The sequence below is a fragment of the Rattus norvegicus genome, chromosome 8, assembly GCF_021556685.1.
Source record: "Rattus norvegicus strain SHRSP/BbbUtx chromosome 8, alternate assembly SHRSP_T2T, whole genome shotgun sequence".
NCBI classification, from domain to species: domain Eukaryota; kingdom Metazoa; phylum Chordata; class Mammalia; order Rodentia; family Muridae; genus Rattus; species Rattus norvegicus.
Window position 1 is genome coordinate 116,260,310 of NC_141541.1, and position 27,531 is coordinate 116,287,840.

At 38.7% G+C, this 27,531-nt stretch overlaps 1 protein-coding gene across 24 annotated transcripts in view; it reads right to left on the minus strand.

Annotated features, from left to right (window-relative positions):
• The window catches only part of Rbm6 (RNA binding motif protein 6), a 100,029-nt gene that overhangs the window by 54,343 nt on the left and 18,155 nt on the right, over positions 1-27,531 (minus strand). For 4 of the 24 annotated variants that reach the window (XM_087562361.1, XM_087562364.1, XM_087562368.1 and 1 more), the window contains 4 exons: positions 24,804-26,217; positions 23,528-23,617; positions 19,686-19,755; positions 7,130-7,203 (listed from right to left, as the gene is read on the minus strand). The exons of 4 other annotated variants lie outside the window; for them this stretch is intronic. In XM_087562361.1, the coding sequence (XP_087418487.1) occupies positions 7,130-7,203; positions 19,686-19,755; positions 23,528-23,617; positions 24,804-25,730 (1,161 nt within the window). In that variant the 5' untranslated portion in view covers positions 25,731-26,217. 24 annotated transcript variants of the gene reach the window in all.

Consider the following 27,531-nt stretch of genomic DNA (forward strand, 5'->3'; position numbering starts at 1 on the left):
TTTTGAGGTGAGAGTAATTTAGGTGAAAATACAACCTTCTGAACAGTTAAACAGATTCACTTATTATTGCTATGAATAAGAATGGTTTCCTTGTTGCTTTTGCTTCTTGGCATGCACAGAACTGAAGTACTGAAATGTTTCAGATTGCATTATATCATTATTGCTAACTTGATTATGAATCCAACAATCTAGGTCTTTACTTTTTCCTTGATGGGCCACAGATAGTCTTTCTCCACAGCATCAATTTCAACCACAAGGACAATTCACATTTAAGATTTTGTTTAAAGCTGTAATGACAGCACCCACCTTTAGTCCCAGTGGCAGACAGGTAGAGCTCTGTGAATTCTAGGACAGCCTGTTTTACACATGAAGGTACAATCCCACAAAGGCTACAGAATGACAACTGTTTCAAAAAAATGTTTTCAGGAGGCACACCTATACTTTCACACTTTTAGAGGCTGAAGCCAGAAAAGTCACTTTGAAACCACCTAGACTTGAAACAGGCCCTGGTTCAAAACACAACAAATATTTGTTGGACCAGTGAGACAGCTAAGTGTGTATGTAAGGCACTTGAAGCCCATGCCTAATACCTGAGTTTGATTCCAGGAACCCTAGTGCAAAGAGAGAACAAACTCTACATAGTTGTCCTCTGATATCTACACATACATGTTACCATAAAAACATCCTGTTTTGTTTTGTTTTGTTTTGTTTTGTTTGTTTTTGTTTTTTTTTTTTTTGGTTCTTTTTTTTTTCCGGAGCTGGCGACCGAACCCAGGGCCTTGCACTTCCTAGGTAAGTGCTCTACCACTGAGCTAAATCCCCAGCCCCTTGTTTTTTAAAATTAAGTATTGTAAGACACAAAAAGTAAATAAGACCTAGCTTCCTGTATAGAACTTCACATAAACCCTAGTCACTTCAGTCTCTCTTAATTTTGTTGGTAGAAAAATAGTTTTGTAAAACACATATTTCACAGCCTTCATTACTCACAGAAGAAAAAAAATGGTGTCAGAGGGAATTTTCCTGTTAGGTGGTAGGGGCATCTTTCTTCTTAGTACCTTAGAAAGTCAGGAAAAACCCAACAACCAGGCAGTGGTGGCACATTTCATTCATCTAATCCAAGTACCTGGGAAGCAGAAGCAGACGAACTTCTAAGAGTTCAAGGCCAGCCTGGTCTACAGAGCAAGTTCCAGGACAACCAGAGCCACACAGAGAAACTCAAGAAACTCTGTTTTAAAATGACCCCTCCAAAACAAACAAACAAACAAACAAACAAACAATAACAAAAACAGTAAAAATTCCCAAGAAATAATTTCTTAGGAAAAGATATGAACAAAGAACAGGCAGCAAGCTTCACAGTAACAAATCTGAAAATTCCTACTGAACAATTAAATCATTTCACTGAGTTCAGCTCATGCTACTTGGCTCAGTACTGAACACCGAACTTCTGACTCATCTCCCTGGGTCTCAATGCAATAGTATACATAACGAAAGGTCATGACAGTCTTCCTCAGCAGTAGTAATGAACTCGGACAACAAAGAAGACAGAAGGTATATGACACTGTTAGAAATTCATTTCCAGCCCAGGCTTGGTAGTGCATAACTTTAATTCCAGCACTCAAGAGGCAGAAGCAGTGGATCTGTATGAGTTCAAACTCAGCCTGATCTATACAGCGAGTACCAATCCAGTAAAGGTTACATGGTGGGACCCTAACCCATAAATAAATGAATTAATAAATATTAAAGGCAAATGTAGCAATTAAGTAAGGACCAATAGGAACCACACAATAGAGAAATCCTACCTTAAAACAACAAAAAATTCCCAATGAAGGGTAAAAAACGAATGAAAGCCCTGTAAACTGTCTTTCACCTAGACAAAGCGCTTGAGGGCGGGAGCTAATACCCTTATCTTCACATTTGCTCACGTTATTTCTCCAGACAGACTGCTGACCACTCCCTACTGATGGTCACAATACTGATGCAGAGATCGTTCCCACTTGACTTCCGGGTGCGGTCAGTGAGAAGAGGTTATCATCCTGAACAGCCTCACAAGTGAATCACACAGAGCTGGCCAGCTGAACCCTTTATTTCCATCCCCTAAATAACAAATATCTATCAGTGATAAAGAGATGTCTTATTAACACAGCAGAAAGTCATGAAAACCCCAATTTACAACCGTTCATAGAAACGTGAACTTAGAACTACCCACAGACACAATCCGACCTGCTCAGAAGCTTTCAGCAGATCTCTGACAAATCAGAGAAATAATTCGTTAAGTAATTTAAGTAAAACTTGGAAAAAAGGAAACCAGATAGACTGAAACAATCTTCCACAAACATTTTATGTTTGTACATAAACTTCTTTGCATTCTAGTCCTTCATAAGCCCTGTCACTACTGTGGCATTAAGGGCCTTAATCTAAATACAAAATCCTTTATTTCCCTGGAATTATGATCAGAAACCATTTGATATATAGAAAGATACACAGAAAGAGAAAATGGAGAAAAGACAAGTTTATCTAATTTCAAATGCTTATCAAGTGCCAGCTGTTCTATTAAGTATTCTGCATATATTACTCATCAAGAATCACTTCTCTAATGCGATCACTCAACAAGCTTCTCTGTTCATTTTTAAATAGCACTCAGCACTACCATATATTGTGTTATTTTTAATTTTGTCAACTTGTCCTATTTTTCTCCATTAAAATTAAGTTATATAGTTTAAAAATTAAATTGTATAGCTTTGTTCCCTGAAGCATCCTCAACATCCTTGCACACAACACCCAAAAAATGAATGACCTTGTTCAGTCCACACTGGGGCTCATTGTTGGGCGATGGTTTTGTGCACTGAGTACCTAAGATGCTGAGTTCTATGCCCAGATATCTAGTTGTAGTCCTGACTACTATATGGTCAACCATCACCAGTCTCAATGTTAGGTTAAAATTGTTTCTTGTCATCTCTGATTGGTTAATAAGGAGCCTATAGCTGGGTAGAAGAGAACAGGAGGTGGGACATCCAAGATCAGTAAGGGAGTCCCAAGGAGACAGAAGAGAGAGGACAGGAGTCAGGGGTAAGTTAGGGAGAAGAAGAGAAAGAAGAGACCATGTGGATGGACCAGGAGGAGTAGCCATAAGGAAGGACACACATGGAGCATAGCAAGCCAGGGCAAGACTAAGGTTGCTGGTAGTAGTACCATCTGACTAGCAAATAGGCAGCTCTAGAGGGTTAGAAGGGCTCAGAGCCACTCAGCTTAGGGCTTGCAGCTTATTAATCAACACTAGGTCTCTGTGTTATTTGCTTAGGAGGTCCTGTGACTATCTGGGAACAAAGGAGGTGAAGACCCCTAAATACAGCAGCACATCATGATATTTGAACAGTAGGACTTTAGACCAAGGGAGGTTAAAAAATTCGTCACAAAGGATTTCCTGAAGATCTCATGTTTTTTTCAATCAAAATTTTTTCCCATCAAGATGATTTACATATGCCCTGGGGTATGAGAAAAGTTATTAAAAGAATACTGGGGGTTGAGGATTTAGCTCAGTAGTAGAGCACTTGCCTAGCAAGCACAAGGCCCTGGGTTCAGTCCCCGGCTCCAAAAAAGGAACCAAAAAAAAGAATACTGTTCTAATCATGAAGACTATGGGGCTCAACAAGAGAGGATTCTATGGCAAGGGGAGGAATAAAAGTCTAGGAAATGAAGTTGACTTAAAGAATATTAAGATGTATTTTTAAACATTTATTTATTTAATTTGGGGGATGCACCCTAGCACCCATATGGAGGTCAGAGAACAACACCGAAGAGCTGTCTCTCTCCTTCCAGCCATGGGGTGGGGATGGGGATGGGGGAGATGTCCCAGGGATCGAAGTCAGTTTGCCAGGCTTGGCAACAGTGGCTTTACTTGATAAGCTGTCTTTGCCGGCCCAGGGAAAGCTTGTCTCCTTTCAAGGCATAGAATTATAAGGTCCTAAAAGTGAAAGAGCTGACTTGAGGGTTTGTTTTGTTTTGAGACAGAATTTTACACCGTAGCCTGGGATGGCCTAAAAATACTACTATCCTAGGTTTCCCAAGTGCTGGGATTACAGATAATTACAACCATGCTCAGATACAGGACTACCTTAATTGCAATTTGGAACAAAGCACCTCCTGCACTTTATCATAGCAGCTTCCACACCTCTTAAGGTGTTCTGTTCCTGCTTTGTTCTAGCATCTGAGATCCCCTAGAACTGTTGACAGATTGGCTGAGGAGGAACAAGGACATCTTAAAGCTACCTCCTCTTGAATGTTGTGAGGACCAATAACATTTTTCCAGACCCAGGTCCAACAGAACCTATGAGCAAGAATGTATGCATGTGTAAAGAATGATGCTCAGGGTTGGGGATTTAGCTCAGTGGTAGAGCGCTTGCCTAGCAAGCGCAAGGCCCTGGGTTCAGTCCCCAGCTCCGAAAAAAAAAGAGAAAAAAAAAAAAAAAAAAAGAATGATGCTCTCTCTATTAGACAATACTCTTTAAGGTCTAGATACTTTACAGGAGTTTAAAAGGTAATGTTAATCTTTGAATATATAGTACTTTTTGAGTGCTAGGAATTGAAATCAGGACCCTGCGCTTGCCAGGCAAACTCTATTATTGAGTTATATCCTCAGGCAATGTTGATATGACACTCTTAAGATTAAAAACAGCATTGATCTTTAAAAAAAAAAAAGCATTGATAAACTGGGCATGGTGTCACAAGCCTTTAACTATAGCCTTCAGGAGGCAGAGACAAATGGCTTTCTGACAGTTCTAGGCCAGCGTGATCTACCATAGAGTTCCAGGTCAACTTGTTCTATTTTTTTTTCTTTTGTAAGAACATATCTTTAAAAAACAAAACAACTGCTTCTTGGTCTTTTGGCTAAGATCAAGTATAAAAAAAAAAACAAAACAAACAAACAAAAACCCAGCATTCTCGGGAAAGAACAGTACAAAAGGGACAGCATCTGCCAAGGTCCTCCTACTGTATTTTAACTACTAATAGTGAGACAATGGCAAGACTGTTAAAAAGAAATTGCTTATAAATTAATAAGAAAATAATTAATAATTTTCAGAGAGGCTATCAGGATAGAATCATATAGAACTTTCACTCTTCTTCATAAAATAAGAAGTTAATACAAATTCTGATAATAATACTTATTAAAGATTTAGTGATGGAGAGGCAGTAACAATACTTATCAAAGAAAATGTCCTCATCCAGTTCCTCTTTGGTGATTGGATAGTAGATAGTGCTTCTACTTCTAAGAAGTACAACACATGGGCTGGAGAGATGGTTCATTGGTTAAGAGCACTGTCTGTTCTTCCAAAGGTCCTGGGTTCAATTCCCAGCAACCACATGATAGCTCACAACCATTTCTAATGAGATCTGACACCCTCTTCTAGTGTGTCTGAAGATAGTAACAGTGTGCTCACATACATAAAATAAATAAATCTTTTTTTAAAAGTGTAATATATCAGTATATCTAGAGATAGCTATGCTGATTGCTTTTTGTCAACTTGACACAAACTTAGAGAACAAAAAAAAAAAAAAAGCCTTCATAAGACTGGCCCGTAGGGCTTTATTGTTATTATTAATTATTATCGATGATTTGAGAGGGCCCAGCTTATGGGAAGGAATTCATAACTGGTCTTAGAATAAGAAAGCAGGCTGAGCAAGTCATGGGCAACAAGAAAGTGAGTAGCACTCCCTTAGAGCCTCTGGTTTAAGTTCCTGCTTTCCGGGTTCCTGCCTTGACTTCCTGCCCTACTTCAAAATTCATGATGAACTGTGAATTGGAACCTAAAATAAACCCCTTCATCCTGAAGTTGCTTATGGTCATAGTGTTTTGTCAAAGCAGTAAGAACCAAACTAAGACAGTAGTTCATAATTATAATCCCGCACTTAGAAGCCAAAACAGGAGGACCACCACACTTTCACACTTAGCCTGGGCCACACAGTTAATTTTAGGCAGTTTAGGCTGCAGAAAGAGATCATGCCTTAGAAGTAAATAAACAAACCAACAACCCGCAATACTCTCTCCACTCCAACACAGGAAAACCCTTCCCCACAAAGAAGTAAACAGTAAAGCTGGGCCTGTGAAGCTAGCTATGTAACACAGGGCCTGATTCTCAGGAGGCTGAGGCAGATGTGTCTCTGTAAGTTCCAGGCCAGACAGGGCTACACAGTGAGGCCTTGTCTCAAAAGGGGGTTGGGGGTGGGGGGCAATAATGTCATGAATCATGCTGAGTGGAACAAAGCTGAAGAAAAAGCAGTAGGCTACAGAAAAGATTACATTTAATTACTCTCCTTTGGGAGAGCCTTCTTTTGTGATGCACAGATGCTGTGTGGGCAGACATACAAGTCCAACTACATCCCTACCTGCCCTCCCATCTTAAGATGCAGGAGCTGAGACAAAGCAAATTGATTTTCTCAAGCAAACTGATCCTAACACGAAGGATTCTATTTAGTAATTCCTCTCGAACTACTAGTCAGGGTTCAATCAGACAGAGATGACAATAAATGATAGAAAGTTGAGTAACTCCTCTAAAACTTCAAACAGTAAGTTCGACTCCATCTTTTTTCTCCATCTTTGACCATGAGCAGCCAACAACTGGAAGACAACACTCCAACTGGCAAAGAACAGGAATGAATGAGACGGACACAAGCCTACCCATCCCTCTCTTCTCCTCAAGGGCATTCCTTCAAACAACACAGGTAGGTAGGTCCTTAGTGCCATAAAATTCCCAGTTAGTTGCCTTGAGGGAACTAAGTCTGTGTGTTACCATCAACTGTCCTAGAGCCGAGATAATTAAGATCATGTGTGTCAGGAGCCCACACATCTTATCACACTCCAGATCTGTCATATTTCCCACGTGCAGTCTCTGGAACCCAGTCAAACTGGAACTGGAACCTAGTTTCTCAAACAGACTCTGTGTCCATTAGTCACTGTAAATAAGTCCTCTCGGCTTTTAAAAAGGTTCCTTTGCACAACTGGTGTCGGGAAGTATTGAGTGCTCTAAAGATGAAGACTTCTTGCACCTTTCCAAAGTGAAATTATCTGAAACCCTCCCCCCATATTTAAAAATATATATCCTTTCAGCATCATTTGACCGAAGTGTAAAGCAACCTGGTTGGCCTCCATGCATCCGATGGCATCTTCCAAGAGTGAAAATTCCACGCAGACATAGCCATAGTCGTAACCTGGGGACAGCATTTAAATACAGACGGGAGTGGTGTTAGTGCCTTGCAAACATAAAAGACACACTTATATCCCCTGTTCTGAACCCCTTAAACACAAGCCCTCCCATCTATCCCCTCCCTCCTCTACACTAGGCAAAAGTGCTTCCTCGAACAGAAAAAAGTGCTGAAGGAAAAGTCTGGGTGTTTCTCAACTTGGGGATTCATTCCAAATCACTTTGTTTTTTCTATTAATTAAGAAGATTATATGCTCTTTTTAATCACTGCTGAACAAGAAAGGGTACCACAGAACTGAGTAATTTCACAGAAAGTTCACGTGGAGACCCAAAACATTTTAATGACAGGCTGAATCTTCTGGAAATACAGCCACCAAGAACAGGAAAGTATCTGAAAAAATGTATCCAGAGAGAAGAAAGAGAAGCAATTGTTCCAAAGCTGTGCTGAGAGTCACCATTCTTCAAGCAGAAACCACTTTCAAAGAAGTGTTGACTGAATGACACTACATCTGGATACCACAGTGGGCTTCTAGATGACAGGGAACAGACCATGTCAACCACCACCACCACCACAACCTCCACCACCACCACCAACACCCTCCCTCCCTGGGTTTCAAACTCAAGTCATAAGCCAAATAGAAATTTTATGAAAAGAGGAAGATATAAAAGCATAAATATAAATAGCTGGATCCAAAATTGTGCTTACATGCAAAAAGCTGATGGAAGAGCAAGCAGAGGGAAAGATGGCAGTTGTTAGTAATCAATGCATGTTCAGTAACTCTAGGATCATCATAAAATACCTTTCACCTTAACACTGAAAAATATTATCTGCAGCTCAGACCTGAGGTTCTAATGACCCATGAAACTGGGAAGTCATGGGATTTACAGCCTGCTAAACTCTACTCATTCACCTGCCTCATAGTTCCTGATACTGCTACCATATAACTACAAAGATACACTTACTCAACTGTTCAATGTGGCTTCTATGTTTCTTTCATTTCCTCACAAGATAAAGAAACCTCTAGAAGTTATAGTATGCAAACGGAACAGAAAAATAGATGTGATTTATTGAGATAAAAATAAAATAGAGGGGAAAGAATACAACATAAAACCTATGCAAAATTTAAATATAAAGTAGGCAAAGCAAGAAAAAACTGATACTCCTTGAGGAATCAAAAGGAACAGTTTACAGGGTGAGTTCCAGGACAGACAGGGCTACAGAGAAAAACTGTCTCACAAACAAAGGTAACGGCTAGAGTCTAATTCAGTGGTGTATAAAGTTCTAAATTCAAAATGTACAACCAACAAAAGGCAAAAAGACAGAGAGAAGTTGACCTGGTGACATATGCTTATCATTTTAACTCTCAGGAAGCTGACACAGAGAACTGCAACTCAAAGTCGGCCTGGACTAAATTGTAAGACCCTGTCTCAAAAATAAAATAAGGGCTGAAGAGTTGGCTCAGCAGCTAAGAGCATAATCTTGCTCTTCCCAAGGATTCAGGTTTGGTTCCCACTACCAACATGGTGTCTCGCAACTTTCTGAAACTAAAGTCCCACAGGAGAAAATGACATCTTCTTTTTTTTTTTTTTTTTTTTTTTCTTTTCTTTTTTTTTCGGAGCTGGGGACCGAACCCAGGGCCTTGCGCTTGCTAGGCAAGTGCTCTACCACTGAGCTAAATCCCCAACCCCGAAAATGACATCTTCTGACCTCAACAAGCACCAAGTACACACATGGCATACAGACATACATGCAGGCAAAACATTTTTACACATATGATCACAAATTTTAACCATTCTTTCTAAAAAATAAACATACCAAATTTGGTAAAATGGGTTTGATTCCTTGTTACATGGATTAAATGGTCTTAAATGTTTTATGGTAACAACTTTGATTTTAGACCTGGTAACTATTTTAATTACAAAATGTTAAACAATGATGTATACCCTTGCTTTAAGTTTAGGAAATAGCTAGAAAGAACAACCAAAAACCTCAGCATTACCTCAGACTGAGAAACAGTATGCTGCCCCCAACCCCTACACACACACACACACACACACACACACACACACACACACACACACACACACGCAGAGTCTTCTTTGTAGCCCTGGTTGTCCTGGAACTTGCCCTGTAGACCAGGCTGGCCTCAAACTCACAGAGATCCACTAACCATAAGTGCTAAGATTAAAGAACCCTGGCTATCTGCACTTACTTATAAACCAAGCTGGCCTTTTTTAATCACAAAAATCTGCCTGCCTCTGCTTCAAGTGATGAGATTAAAGGTGTGTGTGTGACCCATCCCCTCTTTTTTAAAGAGAAAGTCTTACCCGAGGAAATCGGGCTTGTCTGGAACTGTCTCAGTGAAACGAGCTGTTAATAAAGTTATAGAAATTCACCTGCAACTGCCTCCAGAGCTATCTAGAGACAAAAGTCTCTATCCTAATTTCATAGTTTTGGCTAACTCCAACTCCCTTAAACTTACCACAAAAGTCAATTTCCTCTTACTAGTCAATATTTGAAGAAACACAAGTTTTTGGTATCCTTATTTGTATATAACTTATTAAATATGGAAATTGCTTTTATTCAGTTCAAATGGAATTTTCTAAACAAACTTAGTCTGTCAGATTTCATATCTATATGTGTATATATATATGTACATGCATAATACATAAATATATATATACATACACATATATAAAATATAAAAACATATAAAAGACATTCTACATTTTGTAAATGGTTCTAAATATACTTTGGAAGCAATGAAGAATAACACAAGGAGCATAGATATCCTTTACCATCAAATTTCTACTGCAAATACTCAAAATCATGTCTATAATCATCAGAAGGGAGTAGTCATAGACCAACAGATATTCTCTTGATTGCTTCAATTAACACTAAAAACATTTCCCAAATGAGTTAATGAGGTATGGGGAACAAACTCTCTCCACAGCTGCCAAAATGTGTGTGTATGTGTGTGTGTGTGTGTGTATGTGTGTGTGACTGAAAACAAAAACAAAACAAACAAAAACACCACACCAAAAACCAGACAACTAAAACCAGATTACAAAGCCCCAAACTTTCCTTGCTATGCCCAAAGACGAAAACACTGTGGCCCGGAGAAATACACAAACTCTGTGGGAAGAACAAGGAGATGCACGACAATTCATACTTCGTTGAAGAAACAAGCAGGTATTGATACTAAAGTCACTGGGAAGGAAAATATATAGACTACAAGAGGAACAATGATCACTTTGTACATATCAACTTTACAATAACACTAAGTTTACAAGCCTATCATTCAAGTTTCCGCTGCACTAAAGTGTAGCTATCAAAAGAAAATATATTTAAATTTCAATTATGTAGGTCTTTTTAAGGTACCCAATCTTGATCCCAAATAGTCTCTGCATTTAAATTTCATAGTTGTATCATAAAGATTTTCAGAAACTGCCAGAAGATAATGACACTAAGTAGTTACATAGTACCTGTTATAAACAAGGTTCTATTACAAAATTCTGTAACATATACTGGTTTAATCCCCACAAGACTATTATATAAGTATATATTATTAAATTCATTTTACTGATGGGAAACAAAGAAAGGAAAAGTAATTCGCTCAAAGACATCTTAGTTTTAATGCCAGCACTAAGCCTTTTAAAGCCAAGCAGTTTCCATTCAAATGGATACTATTAACCACCATACTGTATCTCTTTATTTTTTCAGTATTAAGGATTGAACTTTGTTACATTCTAGGTAAGAGCTCTACAATGAAACCATCAATCTAACCTTAGTCTTCAATATACTTTTAAAAAACTATAGTGCACATGCATGTGGATGTGCATGTGTGTGTTTACATGTATGCAAAGATTAGAGATCAACTATTTTTTTTATTTTTGGTTTTTTTGGAAACAGGTTTCTCTATGTAGCCCTACCTGTCCTACAACTCACTCTGTAGAGTAGAACAGACTGGCCTCAAACTCAGAGATGCAACTCTCTCTGCCTCCCAAATGCTGGGAATAAAGGTATGCACCTCTACCATCAGGCTCAGAGATCAACTTATGGGAATCATTCTTTCCTTTCAGCATGTAGGTGTAAGAGGTGACACTCAGGTTGTCAAGCTTGATGGCAAGCTCCTTTATCCACAGAACCACCTCACCAGTCTATCTCGTTAATTCAAAATTTTTAAAAATTAAAACAAAATAATGTCATTTACCCCACCCCTCTCCTCACTTAAACATCTCCCATACCCCACCCCCACATTTCTTCCAAAATCCAAGTCCTCTTTTATTTGTTACTGTTACATATATAAACACATAAACCTATAAACACCATCTGCTGAGTCCACTTAGTGTTTCAAGTATATATGTAATTCCAGGGGTAGCCAGTCAGTATTTTTATTCTTAGACAAGGCTAAATTGCACAAGCTGACTTCTTTTTTCCTTTACTTCTTTAAGTTTTCTGAGACAGGGGTTTTGCCATGTTGCCTATGCCCCTCCAACTTGGAGCAGTTCTCCTGCCTGAACTAACAGAGTGCTGGGATTACAAAAGAGTGCCTGTATTTTTAGATTCTAGGTTAACCTTAAACCTTACTGTGTAGCGCAGGCTGCTTGAGCCTGCTACTCTCCTGCCTCAGCTTTCTGAGTAGCTAGGACTAAAGCATGTGTCTCAGGTCCTAGCCTTTCACTTTTTAAGAAGACCCTAGATGGATTTAAATAATGTTAATTTCAAATTTATTCAGCCCCAATACAGCTGAGTGCCCACATGCCTAAGGACAAAAGAACACAACCATTACTCCGATTGTAATTTACAGGGAGTCACTGTGAGTGGGCTAAATAAGTCAGTTAGAAAGTAGTCACTCTCAGTAAGCGATTCCATTGGTTCCCACAATTCTTCTGAAAGGACAAAAACTAGAAATTCTTATTATAAGATGGCTATAAAAATTATGTAGCAATATAGAAATACATAGCATATAAAGGATTAAAATGAATATATCCTTATGGATAATTATGTAAAATTTATACAGAAAAAAATGACTGGAATTAAATACAAACTGAATCTAACTCAGAAGTTAGAGACAAAAATCAGCATATAAGACAAAAACCATGCACTGTCAAAATTATACTTGGAGAGCCCAAGGTGAAGAACAACATACCATCTTTCAATATAGGTAAATCCAATAGTGCCAGTTTTTCCTCCAGCGTTGCAACAGATCAGTTTTCCTTTGGTTGACACCAGATGAAGAGGTTGGCTTGCATTTAAGGGCCATAATGTATGAAAAATATATCACTTTAAATAACAAGCACAGCCACCACAGTAAATGCTCACACTCAGAGAAACTTGGAATCAGAAACCAAATGAAGCCATAGCCAAGTCTTATCCCCACCTCCATGATGATTCAGTGAGAAGGAAAACGGGGTATGGAATTTTGGAATGGGAGGTAGGATTCAAGCAACTTTAGGTGATTATACAAAAATCTGAAAATGGATTAATGCACTACAACTGAATATAAAAAATTAAAATGATTGTACTGCTTTAATGGAATAACCTGGGATTTTCAAGTTTCCCAAATTTTGCAATTATGGTAATCTGATAATTCACAGGAAAAGTTCTAGTAGTCACAGAGATATTTTACCTAGAGAAGTAATACTCTGAAACCTGACAATGAATCCTACATTCAGAATTACTTGGACTCAGATGATAAATACTGTTAATAATTCCACAAACATATTTTTACCATAGGAAGTGACAAAATATCTATTTTAGTACCTCTTTATTAATGTTTGCCTTCTAGAAAGACATCTTGGTAGGCTAAAGGTTCTTACATAACTATTAAAATAAGCACACCTGACTCCATTTTCTAACCTAAATACTACAAACCTCTAGAAATATAAATATTCCATATGCTTTTCTTAGGTAGCTAACAAGGATAAGAACAGAACAAGGAAAAGAAACTCTAAAAAAAGGTAGTATTTTCAAATCCTGGCTAGCAAGATGGCTCAACAGGTAAAGACACTACTACCAAGACTGATGATCTGATTTGAACACTAGGACTTATACAGCGGAAGGAAGAAACACTTCCCACAAGTTGTCCTGTCTTCCACATAAGCACTGTGACATGCCCGTGTTATATGTGTATACACACACAAATAACAAAATTTCAAATTGTCTCCATCTTCATTAATCACTCAGTTACCAAAAACTATCTATGAAAATCAATTAGGTAGTTGTGGAGGGATAAGGGACAGAAGAAACCAAAGATCTGATAAGTAATATCCAACCCAACTCAAAAACTAAGTTTTGGTTTTTGTCCCTGCAAGGTTTGATCCTACAATGACAACAAAGTCAATCCAAGATTGTTAAAGTCAATTGTTAGTTTACAAAAGGCCCACCTTTGTAACAAAAATTTTGTTTAGGTAAATGAGATGGCAACCCTACCTTCAAACTGATCTAGAAAAATTCAAATAACATTAGCCCAGATGAACTTCCTGCTTAAGGTTAACTGGTTAACTTTCAACAATCCCAAAATAAGATACACCAACTATAAAATGCAAAAGGAATAGGATTTTGTTTAGTTTTATTGTCCACCCCTCTTCCCCCGTATGTGCATTTATGTGCACCCATGGAGGCATCAGAACCACTGTAGCTGAGTGACAGGCAATAATGAAGTAACCAATATGGGTGCTGGGAACTGAACTTGAGTCTTCTGGAGGCAGGTTTTCACTATGTAACTCTGGCCGGCTCCAGAGTGCTGATACTAAAGGTATGCAAGCACTCTTAACCAACGAACCTTCTTTCAAGGACTTTACAAGATTGGGAAAATCAATGTTTATTTTATTAAAATCTCAATGTTTATTTTATTAAAATCTGATTTAAATAAAACCTTTTCTCTAAACAAAATTGTGTCTGTAGAAGCAAGTATTATAAATGCAAACTGCACATGATAGAGCCAGGGACCAGACACAGTGTGTGCACCTTTAATCCCAACACTCGGAGACAGAAGCAGGTGGATCTCTTGAGTTAGAGGTTAGCTTGTTCTACAAAGTGAGTGCCAGGGCTATACAGAGAAACCCTATCTTGAGAAACAGACAGAGACGGGGGGGGGGGGGGGGGCCCACACACACACACACACACAAGATAGATTGATTGATTGATTTTCAATCAGAAAGGCAGACACACACAGCCGGGCGGTGGTGTGCATGCCTTTAATCACAGCACTCAGGTGGAGCTCTGTGAGTTTAAAGCCAGCCTGGTCTAGAGTGAGTTCTAGGACAGCTAGGGCTATACAGAGAAACTCAGGGGTAAGGGTGGAGAGGAGGTGGGAGGAAAAAGTAAAGAATAAAAGACAAGACTGAGAGAAATTGCAGAAAACTTGATTCCATAGGTCTTATTTACCTATTTTTATTTAATTGGAAATACAGGTTTTTAGAAGAAAAATATTAGAACTGATGATTCAGGTACCTAGATTCCTATCAATGGAAATAGCACAACAAAGGTATAGGAAATTATTTTATTAAAATTAAGAAAATCTCTAATTTTGTATCAAACTAACATATTAGAAGAAAGAAATTGGTCTACACAGGACTCATCACTTTGACATTTTATGAGCATCTTTTAGCTTGCTTCCCTTCAACCATGCATCTAAGGATTTTGGGACTATAATAGAACAAATGAAATAAGGAAAATAAAGAAAAGACTACTTGCTAAATTTTGAAACTACATGAGGTTCTATTTTATTTAGTTTTCCATCTACAACAATTGGTTATTCTAAATAAATAAATAAATAAGTAAACAAGTAAATAAATAGGAAAGGTAGGGATATGGATTAGTGGTAGAACATTACCTAGCATATGAGACCTTGAGTTTGTTCCTCTACACCTCATAAAAAGATAAAGGAAAAAAATGTTGTTTTCCTTTTTCCGATTTTTCTGATACAAGATCCCACTATATAGACTACTTAGACTACCCCTGACTTCACTATGTGGCCCAAGTTGGCTACAACCCCCCAGGAACCCCAGCTTTAACCTACTTAGTACTGAGATTCTAGGTAGTAAGATATAAGCATCACCACAGCAAACAGGTTTTTATTTCAAAATCTAAATTTTGTCCCAGGGGTCATTTTGTCCTGATTATGATATTATAGTTCTCTGCATCCAGGGAAATACGCATTAAGAAACTTTCTTTTCAATTTATTTCCATTCTACTTGCAGTAATGGTACTGTGTAAACACAATGGAGGCTCATGTCCTACCTTAGAGAGCTTACTCTAATGAAGGAGTCAAGATGAGAAGAAATCGGGGCTGGGGATTTAGCTCAGTGGTAGAGCACTAACCTAGGAAGCGCAAGGCCCTGGGTTCGGTCCCCAGCTCCGGAAAAAAAGAACCAAAAAAAAAAAAAAAAAAAGATGAGAAGAAATCAGCACAATCTACTTGAAGATGCTACTTAAGTCAAAGGGGAGTGGGTATCCTTTCAAAGAGCTCCTGATCTACTCAAATCATATTCTCACTCCACCTCCTACCTCCCTCAAACCCCCTGTGAACAAAACAACCAATCAGGAAAAAAATGTAAATCTGTTTTTTTCAAGGACAAAACAGACTTCCTTCTAGGAGAGACAGAGTAATGAGACAAGGATCAATACAGAAGAGAAGAAACCTGGAGCAAAATGACTAACAACTGAGGTCCTAGATAGAGACTAAAGTCTTCCTTCCATTCCTGTATCCCCAAATCCTAGAACAGGATGGTCCTCATTCAATGCCACATCAACTGTAATCAGTCTGTGGGCAATGCACACATGTGGTGCAAGTTCATATACATAGGCAAAATACCTATATACTTAGAAATAAATCTTTAAAAAGCTAACAGAATAGTAAATTCTTTACATTTTAAGGCCAAAAGAACCCATGAGCATAAGAATAGCTACCCTTACAAAAGCTGAATTATAAGGTGTTACAAACTGTTCAGGAAAATAGAATACATAACCCAATACCCATTTTCTAAAAGTCTGTATGCTTCAGGGTATGCCTGGTGGCAAAAGCCTCAAATTCCAGCACTTTGGAGGCAAAGGCAAATAGGTCTCTGAGTCTGAAGGCAGCCTGGTTTACAAAGAGAGTTCCAGATAATCAAAGCTATTTAGTAAGAACCTGTCTACTACCCTACCACCACCACCACCACCATCCTACCACTTTAAAAAAAAAAAAAAAAAGACTCCTGATAAAGAGTTCAGTTGATAGAATGCTTGGCTAATACACAATGCTCTGGGTTCACTGTTGCACTGCAGAAATCAAGCAATGGTAGTGGATACCCATGATTCCACCTAGGAGGTAGAAACCAAGTTCAAGGTCATTCTTGGTTATACATAGAATATGAGGCTAGCCTGAGGTACACGAGACACTGTCCAGAAAAAAAAGTGCAGGTCTAGAATTGGTTAAAAGTGTTTATTGTTCTTTTTTAAAGACTTACTTAAAAGACATATGTGTATGGGTATTTTCCTTTCACACATATGTGTGTACCACATGCATATGTGGTACCATAGATCCTCTAGAACTGGAGCTACAAACACCACTGGGTCCTCTGGAGGAGCAACAGTGCTCCTACCCACTGAGCCATCCCTCCAGGCCCGGGTTTATTGTTCTTGCAGAGAACATTCAGTTCCCAGTACCCACATGGTGTCTCATAAACATCTGTGATTTCTTTCTTTCTTTCTTTCCTTTTTTTTTTTTTTTTTTTACTTTTATCAGACAGGGTTTCTCTGTGTAGCCCTGGCTGTCCTAGAACTTACTGTGTAGAATATTAGACTTGCCTCTGCCTCCTGAGTGTTGGGATTAAAGGTGTATGCCACCATCACCCAGCCACCATCTGTAATTTCAATTCCAGAGGATTCAGTGCCCTTTCCTAACCTCCACAGGCATCTGTACTCATATGGTACACAAAAACTCACATAGGAACATACACACATACAAAAAAGTAATATTTTTAAACTACATAATTCAGTATAATTATGATATTGTAGAACACTATCTAGTTCTAAAACATTTTTACCACCTTAAGATGAAACCCCTTATCCATTAAGCAATCACTCCTCATTCCCACTAATTTCCTTTCTATTTCTACTATAAATATCCATAAAAATATAGTCATAAAAATATGGTTAGTTGTGTCTGACTTTTTCCATGTTTTCAAGGCTCACACACACTTCAGAATATGTTAGCAACTCACCCCTTTCTATGGAGATTTATATCAATATATATATTAACTGGCTTTTTATCAAAATAATCCTTCTGTTGTAATGTACATGAGCAGTCTCCTCATTTCTACAGCTCAATACTATTCCAACTGTATGTAGTATACTCCGAAGATGATCCAAGCATCAAAAGACATTTCATTCGTGACACTTTTCCAGGAATATAAGTCAAAGTAATATATAACTAAGAAAGCTGTTTGTAAACACCAAATGAAAGGTATAGAGTGTATAATCTCATTTGTGATTACAAAATCTAAAAAGACCTTAAATACTAAATTTTTTGGCAAATTTTCAAAGATAGTTTTCAATGGGTTTTTTTTTGGGGGGGTGAAGGGGTTAGGAGGGAGGTAGGGAGGGTTAGGGAGGAGTAAACAGACAGAATTTTACTATATACCTCCCAGACTGACCTAGAACTTTTGATTCTATACCTTGGTCTCCTCAGTGCTGTAATTACAAATGTGTATCATCATACCTGACTTTGTAATACAACTAAAAGGATCAACTCTATATATTCTAAATCTACCCATGATAAGTAACACCTATTTAGCACCAACTCTGGCAGGACATCACCTAATCTAAAACAATTGGCTTAATTCAGGTGTCATAGTAGTTCTGAGACAGGGTCTCAAGTAGGCACAGACAGGAATTGAACTTTTTATATACCTTAGGCAGACCTTCTGTCTTTCTACCTTTTAAGTACAATTTGTGTATGGGGCAGAGGAAGGACAACACGTGTGCATACATGAATGAGAGTGAGAGTATGTCGAGGTAGGTACTCAATAATTTTTCATCATATATTCCTATTTATTCTATTTATGTGTATGGCCTTTTGCCTACATGTGTATCTATGCACTGAGTATTTGCCTGGTACCCACAGAGGACAGAAGAAGGCTGGGACGTCTTACTTAGATCCTCTAGGACTGAGTTACAGATGATTGAGAGTAACCATACAGCTGTTTAAGCATTGAGATATCTCTTCTTTACTCAGGAGGCAGAGGCTGAGTTCAAGACCAGCCTGATCTATAGAGCAAGTTCTAAAATAGCCAGGGATGCACAGGGAAATCATGTCTCCAAAAACCACAGGAAAAAAAATCACTTATCTCTTATTCACTAAAGGTGTCAATAGTTAATGAAGGCACAGTTCATGACACAAGATTGAAGCTCAGGCTGTCATATCAACCTGTAAGTTGATATGACATATATATTATGTTTGTGTAATTTGGTGTTCTTGTGATATTCCTAATGGGGGGTGGGGGGTGGGGAGAGGAGTCCCTCTGATTCTTTTTTTTTTTTTTTTTTTTTTTTGTTTTTTTTTTTCAGAGCTGGGGACCGAACCCAGGGCCTTGCGCTTCCTAGGTAAGCGCTCTACCACTGAGCTAAATCCCCAGCCCCAGTCCCTCTGATTCTTTTGCCAGCTTTTGGGACCCTTTTCCTCCTACTAGGTTGCCTTATACAGCCTTAACGAGGGGATGTGCCCATTACTATTACAATTTGATTTGCCATGTTTGGTTGATATCCCTGGGAGGCCTGCCCTTTTCTGAAGGGAAAGAGAGGAGGAGCGAATCTGAGGGAAAGGGGAGGTAGAGAAGGGTCTGGGAGAAGAGACAGGGGTCAGGATAAGAATAAATGAAAATTAAAAACTTTGAGAGTTTTTGGTATTTCATTTCTCCCTATTTTCCTACAGTAAGAGTTGAAGGAAGTAATATCCATTCAAAAATACTGGAACATACTTTGCATTTCAGACTGCAGACAGAAGTCAAGCAGAAAGCTCTTCTAGATCTATTCATGAATTTCAAACCTGAGCTGTGGCAGGACTCTTCTCAGAGCAAGCAATTTCTCTGGTAAGCTGTTAAATTTCACTTTGAGACAATGACATGTAAAACTTCATACACAGCAAGCTTATTAAATCTCACTAGGCTCAAATGTAAGCATATCGCCATTGTGAAAAACAAAATACCAGGTTTAATAATTTAATCATATAAAACAGGGATAGATGCTATGACACTCACTTTATATCTCACAGGCACTCAGAAGAACTGGAACACGCATCCTCATCGCCCATGTGTGGACAAACAGCCACACAAAGAATGACAGCTAAGACTAAAGCTGCTTGTTAATTGAAGGCACCAACAGGAAACTTCTGGAAATGTTACTTGTGATTTCTTAAAAAACAAATGTTTGAGTAGCATGTGATGCAGACATCTCTCCACGACCCTTCCTAAACCAAGATGACAGGCACATTTAAAGCTCACCTGTGTTATACTCCTTCAACTGCAACTCCTTTACAGGTAAGCCATCAGACGTCCGAAAGGCGTTAAGAATCTGCAAAATATGACATTTACACTAATGACACAAAGCATGGTTAAATGCTAATTTTTTATTTCCCTACTGGTTTTCACTTTACATAATTAAATCTATGATTTTTTATAAAGACAAAAATTAAACCATTCAAAATGTGATAAATGAAATTGGGCATAATGACACAGACCTATAATCCCAGCTGGCCAGAAGGCCCACAGGCTTTATGTCACCATGAATGGGGAGAGGGAAGCACACCACAGAGAGAAAGGAAGAGAGACTGAATACGATATACAAAGGACTAAGAGTCGGGTTAAGAATAAGGTGCAGTAGTAGTAGAGTATTTGCCTAGCACACTGAAGGAATTAGATTTATACCCAGCACTCTCCAGAAAAGAAAGGCAAAAGAGTATAGTTTTAAAGAGCACAGGTTTGGGGTTGGGGATTTAGCTCAGTGGTAGAGCGCTTGCCTATGAAGCGCAAGGCCCTGGGTTCGGTCCCCAGCTCCAAAAAAGAACCAAAAAAAAAAAAAAAAAAAAAAAAAGCAGCACAGGTTTTGGGGTTGGGGATTTAGCTCGAGAGCGCTTGCCTACCAAGCGCAAGGCCCTGGGGTTCTGTCCCCAGCTCCGAAAAATAGAGAAAAAAAAAAAAAAAGAGCACAGGTTTTGAAATCTGTATATATTCCAAACCACTCCTTACTTGCTGTTTCTAACTTTTAATGCTTAGTGACTCATGCTAAAAACAAAATGATACACTGAGTAAATTCAATCCAGTCCAGAGCCATACAACTTGTATATAAAAAGTCTAGTTTTTTCTTCTGTCCTCAACCAAACTGTTCTTTTAGTACATTCAGGTTTGAGTTCAATCTAAAATGGCCAAATCCTGTATCTGGCAAGCTGGCTCAGCAGGTAAGAACATTTATTCCCAGTACTTGAAAGGCAGAGACAGGCAGATCTCTAAATTTGAGTTCATCCTGACCCACAGCAGAAATTCTAGCACAGCCATGACAACACAGAAAAACCCTGGGTCAAAACAAGCAAGCAAACAAACAAACAAACTAAAAACTCTGTGCTAAAAAAAAAAGGAAATGAAATAGAAAACTTCCACAAGTTGTTCTCTGACCTCCATGTGTGCCAGGCATGAAAACACTTGCCCCATATACATGCACAAATAAATAAATAAAAATAAATGTAGGGGTTGGGGATTTAGCTCAGTGTTAGAACGCTTGCCTAGTAAATGCAAGGCCCTGGGTTTGGTCCCCAGCTCTGAAAAAAAGAAAAAGAAAAAAAAATGTAATTTCAAAAGAAGAGAAGGAAAGCTCAGACTGGCCTCAAACACAAGGATGACCTTGAACTTTTGACTCAAGTTTCTATTGACTTCTCAAAAATTTTAAATCTTTTATTTTTTGTTTTGTCCAGAAAACGTATCACTAATAAAAACTATCCCTCCCTCCCTCCCTTTCTTCCTCTCCCTCCCCTTTTCTCTCTGGTTGTTTTTGAGTCAGGGTTTCTCTGTATAACCCTGGCTGTCTTGGAACTAAAGCTGTAGACCTCAAACTCAGAGATCTGCCTGCCTCTGTCTCCCAGGTGCTGGAACTAAAGGTTGGCTTCTTTCTTTTTAAAATAGTATTATATGGGCTGGAGAGATGGCTCAGTGGTTAAGAGCACCCGACTGCTCTTCCAGAGGTCCTGAGTTCAATTCCCAGCAACCACATGGTGGCTCACAACCATCTGTAAAGAGATCTGATGCCCTCTTCTGGAGTATCAGAGGACAGCTATGGTGTACTTATATATATAATAAATAAAATAAATCTTTTAAAAAAAATAGTATTATATGTCTCAGAAAAAAGAAAAACAAAACAGAAAAATTGCAATTATGTGATGTGTACCCGGGTCTGTGTGTGGGTATGTGCACATGAATGCAGGTGGCCTCAGAGGCTGGTAGAGAAGTATTAGACTCCATGGAGCTCACAACTGCCTAACATGCCCAACTAACCAATCTTGAGGTTTCAAAGAAAGTAGCAAGTGCCTAAACTACTGAGCCATCTTTTCAGCCCTCTACTGTTTAACTTCTGCTTGCTTCTGTATTATCTAGGAAGGTAGCAACATTACTATACTCACTGGTCTATTATTCAGTGTCTACAACAGTGCCCGGTACACAATACAGGAAGGACATCCTTAGCTAAAAACTGAGGTGATAGCAAAACCAAAGGCAGGACTATGTCTACATAGCAAGTTGCAGGCCAGCCAAAGCTACATAGTAAGACTGTGTCCAGAAGAAAAAGAAGAATTAGGGGGCGTGGGGGACACGGTGACACACAACCTCTCCACCCACCCCTACCTCTGAAATCCAAAATGCTATAAAATACAAAACTTTGTAATCGTTTTGGATTTCAGATTAGGGATATCAAGCTAGCTAGCAAAACATATACAAATATTCCAAAATCTAAAAATCACAACATTTGAAATATAACTAGTCCCAAGAACATCAAACAAGGGCTTCTCAACCAATAGTGGAGTAATTAAGAGTACTTACTCATAGAACATTGTAATAATTAAATGAACAAATGCTTGTTAGCATTCCACAATGTCTTGCATACTTTTACTTCTAACTAATTTCCCCCTAAATTGTCATAATTTGGACAAAAAATCCATTTAAATAGAGCAGTTAGTTAACTCCCAGTTTGACTATGAGACAGGATCCATGTAGGTCTCCTGGAACTTGATCAGGCTAACCTGGAACTCAGAGATCCACCTGGCTCTGCCTCCTGAATGCTAGGATTAAAGACGTTACCACACATGGCTTAGCTCCCAGTCTTTATGACTAAAAATCGACTACATCTTTGTGCATGCACTCCTGATATAATATGGTCTCAAGGATATTATCAAGTTTCAAGATACTAGTCATGAGTCATTTTATAAACCTTCATGTCAGTGACACCAAATAAACTCTACGGGTTATTCCAAAATTACTTCCTGGTCTAATTAGACATTATACTATAGTTACTATAGATGTTACACTGAGGAATATAGGTTGAAGAATATTCGTCATCCCTGTTTATTCACTTATCAAATAAGATGGCTAGGTAGATAGTCCCACCTGGCCTTTTTTTGGGGGGGGAGTGGGAGGGGCAGTGGGGGGAGGTACTGGAAATTGAACTTAAGGTATGCATAAAGTAAACACTATATTTCCAATTCCTTGTAGTTTTATTTTGAGACGGGTTCTCACTAAATTGCCTGGGTTGCCTCAAGTTCATTCTGCAGCCCAGACTGGTCTTAATTTTACATTTCTGCCTCAGCTTCCGGAAGAGCTAGGATTATAAGCCTGTGCTACTGGTCTCAGCTTTGGCTTCTGTTACCAAGTCCAACATTGGCACTGAGCTATTTTGGACTTTTCATTATTACTCTTAGTTAGCATACCAAGGACTAGGTTTTGTTGTGGTATTTTCATACATAAATATCATTGTACCTGATCCTATCTACACTGTCCCATTATCTGTTTCCAGGGCTCAAACTCTTGATCCTTCTCTCTCAGCCTTCTGAGTATTATTATAGCTATATATAACAACACTTGACTCTGTACCTCTCTTTATATAATCCCATAAATCTGTAATTTTTGAAAGTAAATTTTATTTATTTTTTCATGCTGAGACAAGATCTCACAATGTAGTCCAGTTTGGCCTCAACTGACAATCCTTCTGCACATATTTTCCAGGTACCACTAGAGTTATAGGCATGTGTCAACACATCTGGGCTTTTTTTTTTAATTGAAAGAAACAGAGAGAACGTATATCTTACCTCTTCTTTTGTGGCATTTTCTGGCACCCCATTTAATCGAATAAGCCTGTTAGGTTTCTCCTCACTTGGGCCAGTCCTATAATCTTGATCCTTGAATTCAGAATGTAAAGTTATTTCACAAATAAATTTATTTTTGCATGTAAAATAAAACTCAACATAAAATATACTCAAGATCAAAGTGATCTGCATTATGTTGAAGATAGGAGGTAATTATATGAAGATAGGAGGTAATTATATGAAGATAGGAGGGAATTATAATCTTCTCTCATCGCCCCCACCCTTAATATTATTGAATTATAAGTATGCTAAGACTAATGATTACTAATGGAGTCTTATAATAAGAAAAGCAGGTTTTAAAATTCTCAAAACATACTATTTGGTTACTAAGATCACCAAAAAGGGCTGGAGAGATGGTTCAGCGGTTAAGAGCACTGACTGCTCTTGCAAAGGTCCTGAGTTCAATTCCCAACAGCCACATGGTGGCTCACAACCTTCTGTAATAGAATCTGATGCCCTCTTCTGGTGTGTCTGAAGACAGTGACTGTTGTACTTACATAAATTAAATAAATAAATAAATAAATAAATAAATAAATAAATAAATAAATAGTCAATCACCAAGAGACCAGGTGGTGGCCCATGCCTTTAATCCCAGCACCTGGGAGGCAGAGGGAGGTATATCTGAGTTCAAGAACAGCCTGGTCTACAGAGTGAGTTCCAAGACAGCCAGGGTTACACAATGAAACCCTGTCTTAAAAAAACAAAAAGATCACATAGGAAACCTAAATAGAGATGGGTAAAATCTATTTTAAGATAATTTTCATAATTAAATTGCAAATATAACAATACTTGCTTATATTCACAAAACTTAACCTTTAAGCTAAGTAAGCTAGCTATAAGAGGAAAGGTGCAACATTAACAACATATCCATGAACATCGTCATAGTTCTAAGTATTCTCTAAATAAATCTAAAAAAGAAAATAAATCCTAAATGATAGGGACTGCAAAAGTAGTAAAATCTACTCCCTGAGATTGATAATCTGCAGTCATTTTAACACGTGACATCTAAATAAGCACAATAAAGCGAAACAATGATTAAACACATACCAAAAATATGATCTGAGCCAAGGGCCTTTTTGAATGTTTCAACTCCTATATTCCACTCTCAAATATACAACTTCCTTCTGCATGTTTGTATAAGAAGGCTTTAGGGACTGAGCAGCTCCCATTCTACACTTCACCCGTGACAAAAGCATTATCAATCACCTCATCAACATACCTGAAGGTCTTGTTGGGCATCTCTGGACATTTTGCCCTGAGGAAAAGACTTGCTCTGGCCATAGCCAAAAATCTGGCTTCCTGGCAACCTGTGATCCACATCACAGTACTCCATGCTTCTGTAATCTGTGTCTTGTCGGCCAAGAAAGTCCAAATCACCTTCTTCTTTAAACAGACCAGCATCTGAACTCTGTTGTTCACCTGCAGAAAGCTTTGGCTTATCTTGGTCTTGCACTGGACTTTGGCTGTTTTGAAAGTCTGATTGAGATTCATGTTCAAAAGTTCCACTTTGTGTTTCTCCTTCTCTTGTTTCTGAATGCTCAAATTCTCCCTTCTGAACACCAAAAGCGGGTCTTTCTACTGTATGGTCATGTGTGGATTCTTCTCTCTTGTTCATATTCATACCAGAATGTTCTCTCTCTTGTGCAGGAGGCTGAATGTAATCCAAAACTTTTGGATCCACAGGAGGCATTTCTCTATCTTTAAATTCCATACAAGGTCCTACCTCTCTGCCCCTAAAATCTTGGTAAGTCCTAGAACGATGTCTACCTCTGAAGTCTGAGTGTGGCGCATCCCTGTTCCTAAAGTCTAAGTCAGTAGTAGCCGAACCTCGGCCTCTGAAGTCCACCTGTGCTCCATCTTTATCCCTGAAGTCCAAGTCAGATACTTCCCTGTTCCTAAAATCAGAACGAGACTGATCTCTGGATCTAAAATCCAAATCTGATAAGTCTCTTCCCCTAAAATCTGCATGGGATCCATCTCGGCCTCTAAAATCTAAATCATAAGCGCCCCGCCCCCTAAAGTCAGATGGAGGAGCATCTCTACTTCTGAAGTCAGCAGTATGAGAGTCCCTGTCTCTGTAATTTATATGAGGTGTCTCCCTACCTCTATAATCTATAGGAGCACCATCTCCACCCCTGTAGTCCATAGGTGGTCCTTCTCTATCCCGAAAATCCCCAGAATGTATGTCCCTATTCCTGAAGTCCAACTGTGCTGAATCTCTGCTCTGGAAATCCGAAGATGAAAAATCTCCCCCTCTGAAATCGTGTCCAGGCCCCTCCCCTCCTTGATAGTCAGCGTGTGGTCCATCTCTAGCTCCATAGCTGAAAGAATGCTCCTCTACATTTGCAAAGGGAGGTCCTGAATGCCCCTGGAAATCAAAGGGAAGTGAATCTCTGCCAGGAAAGTTGCCCGGGTGTCTCTCTTGAGCATGGCTCTTAAGGGGAGGAGGAGGATAGTCCCTGTTCCACCCGGGAGCAAACCTTTCTTCTTGGCTCCCACTGTAGAAACAAAGACAGGGTTATTCATATTGTCCAGAGTTTGAAATCTACACACCAGCACATTCTTCTCTAATCACAGCATATTCTTCTGTAAACATATTTTTGGGGGCAGAGTTCTGTAACAAGGTCCTAGATCTGCAGAAAACAGCAAGTTTTGCTATTTTAAGATGAGGTGTCCGAGTAAACTTTTATGCTCCCATTTCAGAACACGAGGTAAGTCAACACAAGGTTTTCAACATGACTGCTGCAGAAAAAGCTTTCACCCAGTCCTGCAACAGGGAAAATCCGCAATACCAGATAAGCTAATAAAGGTAACATACTACAAAAGTTCCCAGTTTCTACAGTCAAGGAACTTAGAATTCCAAGGTCATCATGACAATTACTACACATGTGGAATTGGGAAATCAGTGCAATTTTTTGTTTGTTTGTTTTTGCTTTTGATTTTCAGACAGGGCTTAGTTATATAGCCCTAGAAATCACTATGTAGACCAGGCTGGTCTTGAACTTGAAGTAACCCTCTATCCCCTCTGCTTCCTGAATACTGGAATTATAATAAACAATCATGCTCAGCCTCAAAGTATAAACTTTCTTGTAAGTTCCAGAAAGTGTCCTTCTCATTGTTGCACACAATGGTATACATTTCAAAATATTTTATTATATCTACATCATGAATTCTAATTAATCCAAATGAGTATAGGCCAAAAAAGGAAAGACTCATATATATTACTGTGACCAGTAGAAGCACAAACCCCAGTTCTACTGTGCCTCTAATTAGGACTCTCAGCTGGGCCCAATCATAACTATCACAGTATTACCACGTAAGACAAATGAATCATTCCACAAAGCACGTTAGATCATCTACACCAAGCTAAATTATCTAGGAGCTTAAGGCTAAAAGTCACCTAGAACATTAGATCTTTAGGCATTATCTCCATGTCCCAAAGAAAGAAGTTGACAAACAAGATTCTAATGCCTCAAGATAACTTTTTATTGCAATAAAACATATTTTTAAAATACTTAGTTAGAAAAAGAACAACAAAAAAGAATAACTGGGACAGGAGAGATAGGTCTGTGGTGAAAAGTACTTGTTCTTCCAGAGGCCCTAGGTTTGGTTCCAGCACCCATGTGACAGCTCACAACCTGTATACTCCAGTTCCAGGAAACCTGACACCCTCTTCTGGCCTCCAGGAAACAAGCACACACAATAGGTACACATTTAGACAAAACAGCCATTCACATAACTCAAGAAATAAACAAGTGGAGCAATGGTGGCACAGGCCTTTAATCCCAGGACCTAGGAGGCCGAGCTGCTAGAGAAACCCTGTCTCAAATAAACAAAAAACAAAAAACAAAACAAAACAAAACAAAACAAAAAAAAGGAGAAATAAACAAGAGTTGCCCAGTCTTTCAAAGTACCCAACATTTTTCCTTTGCCTAATCACTAGAGCA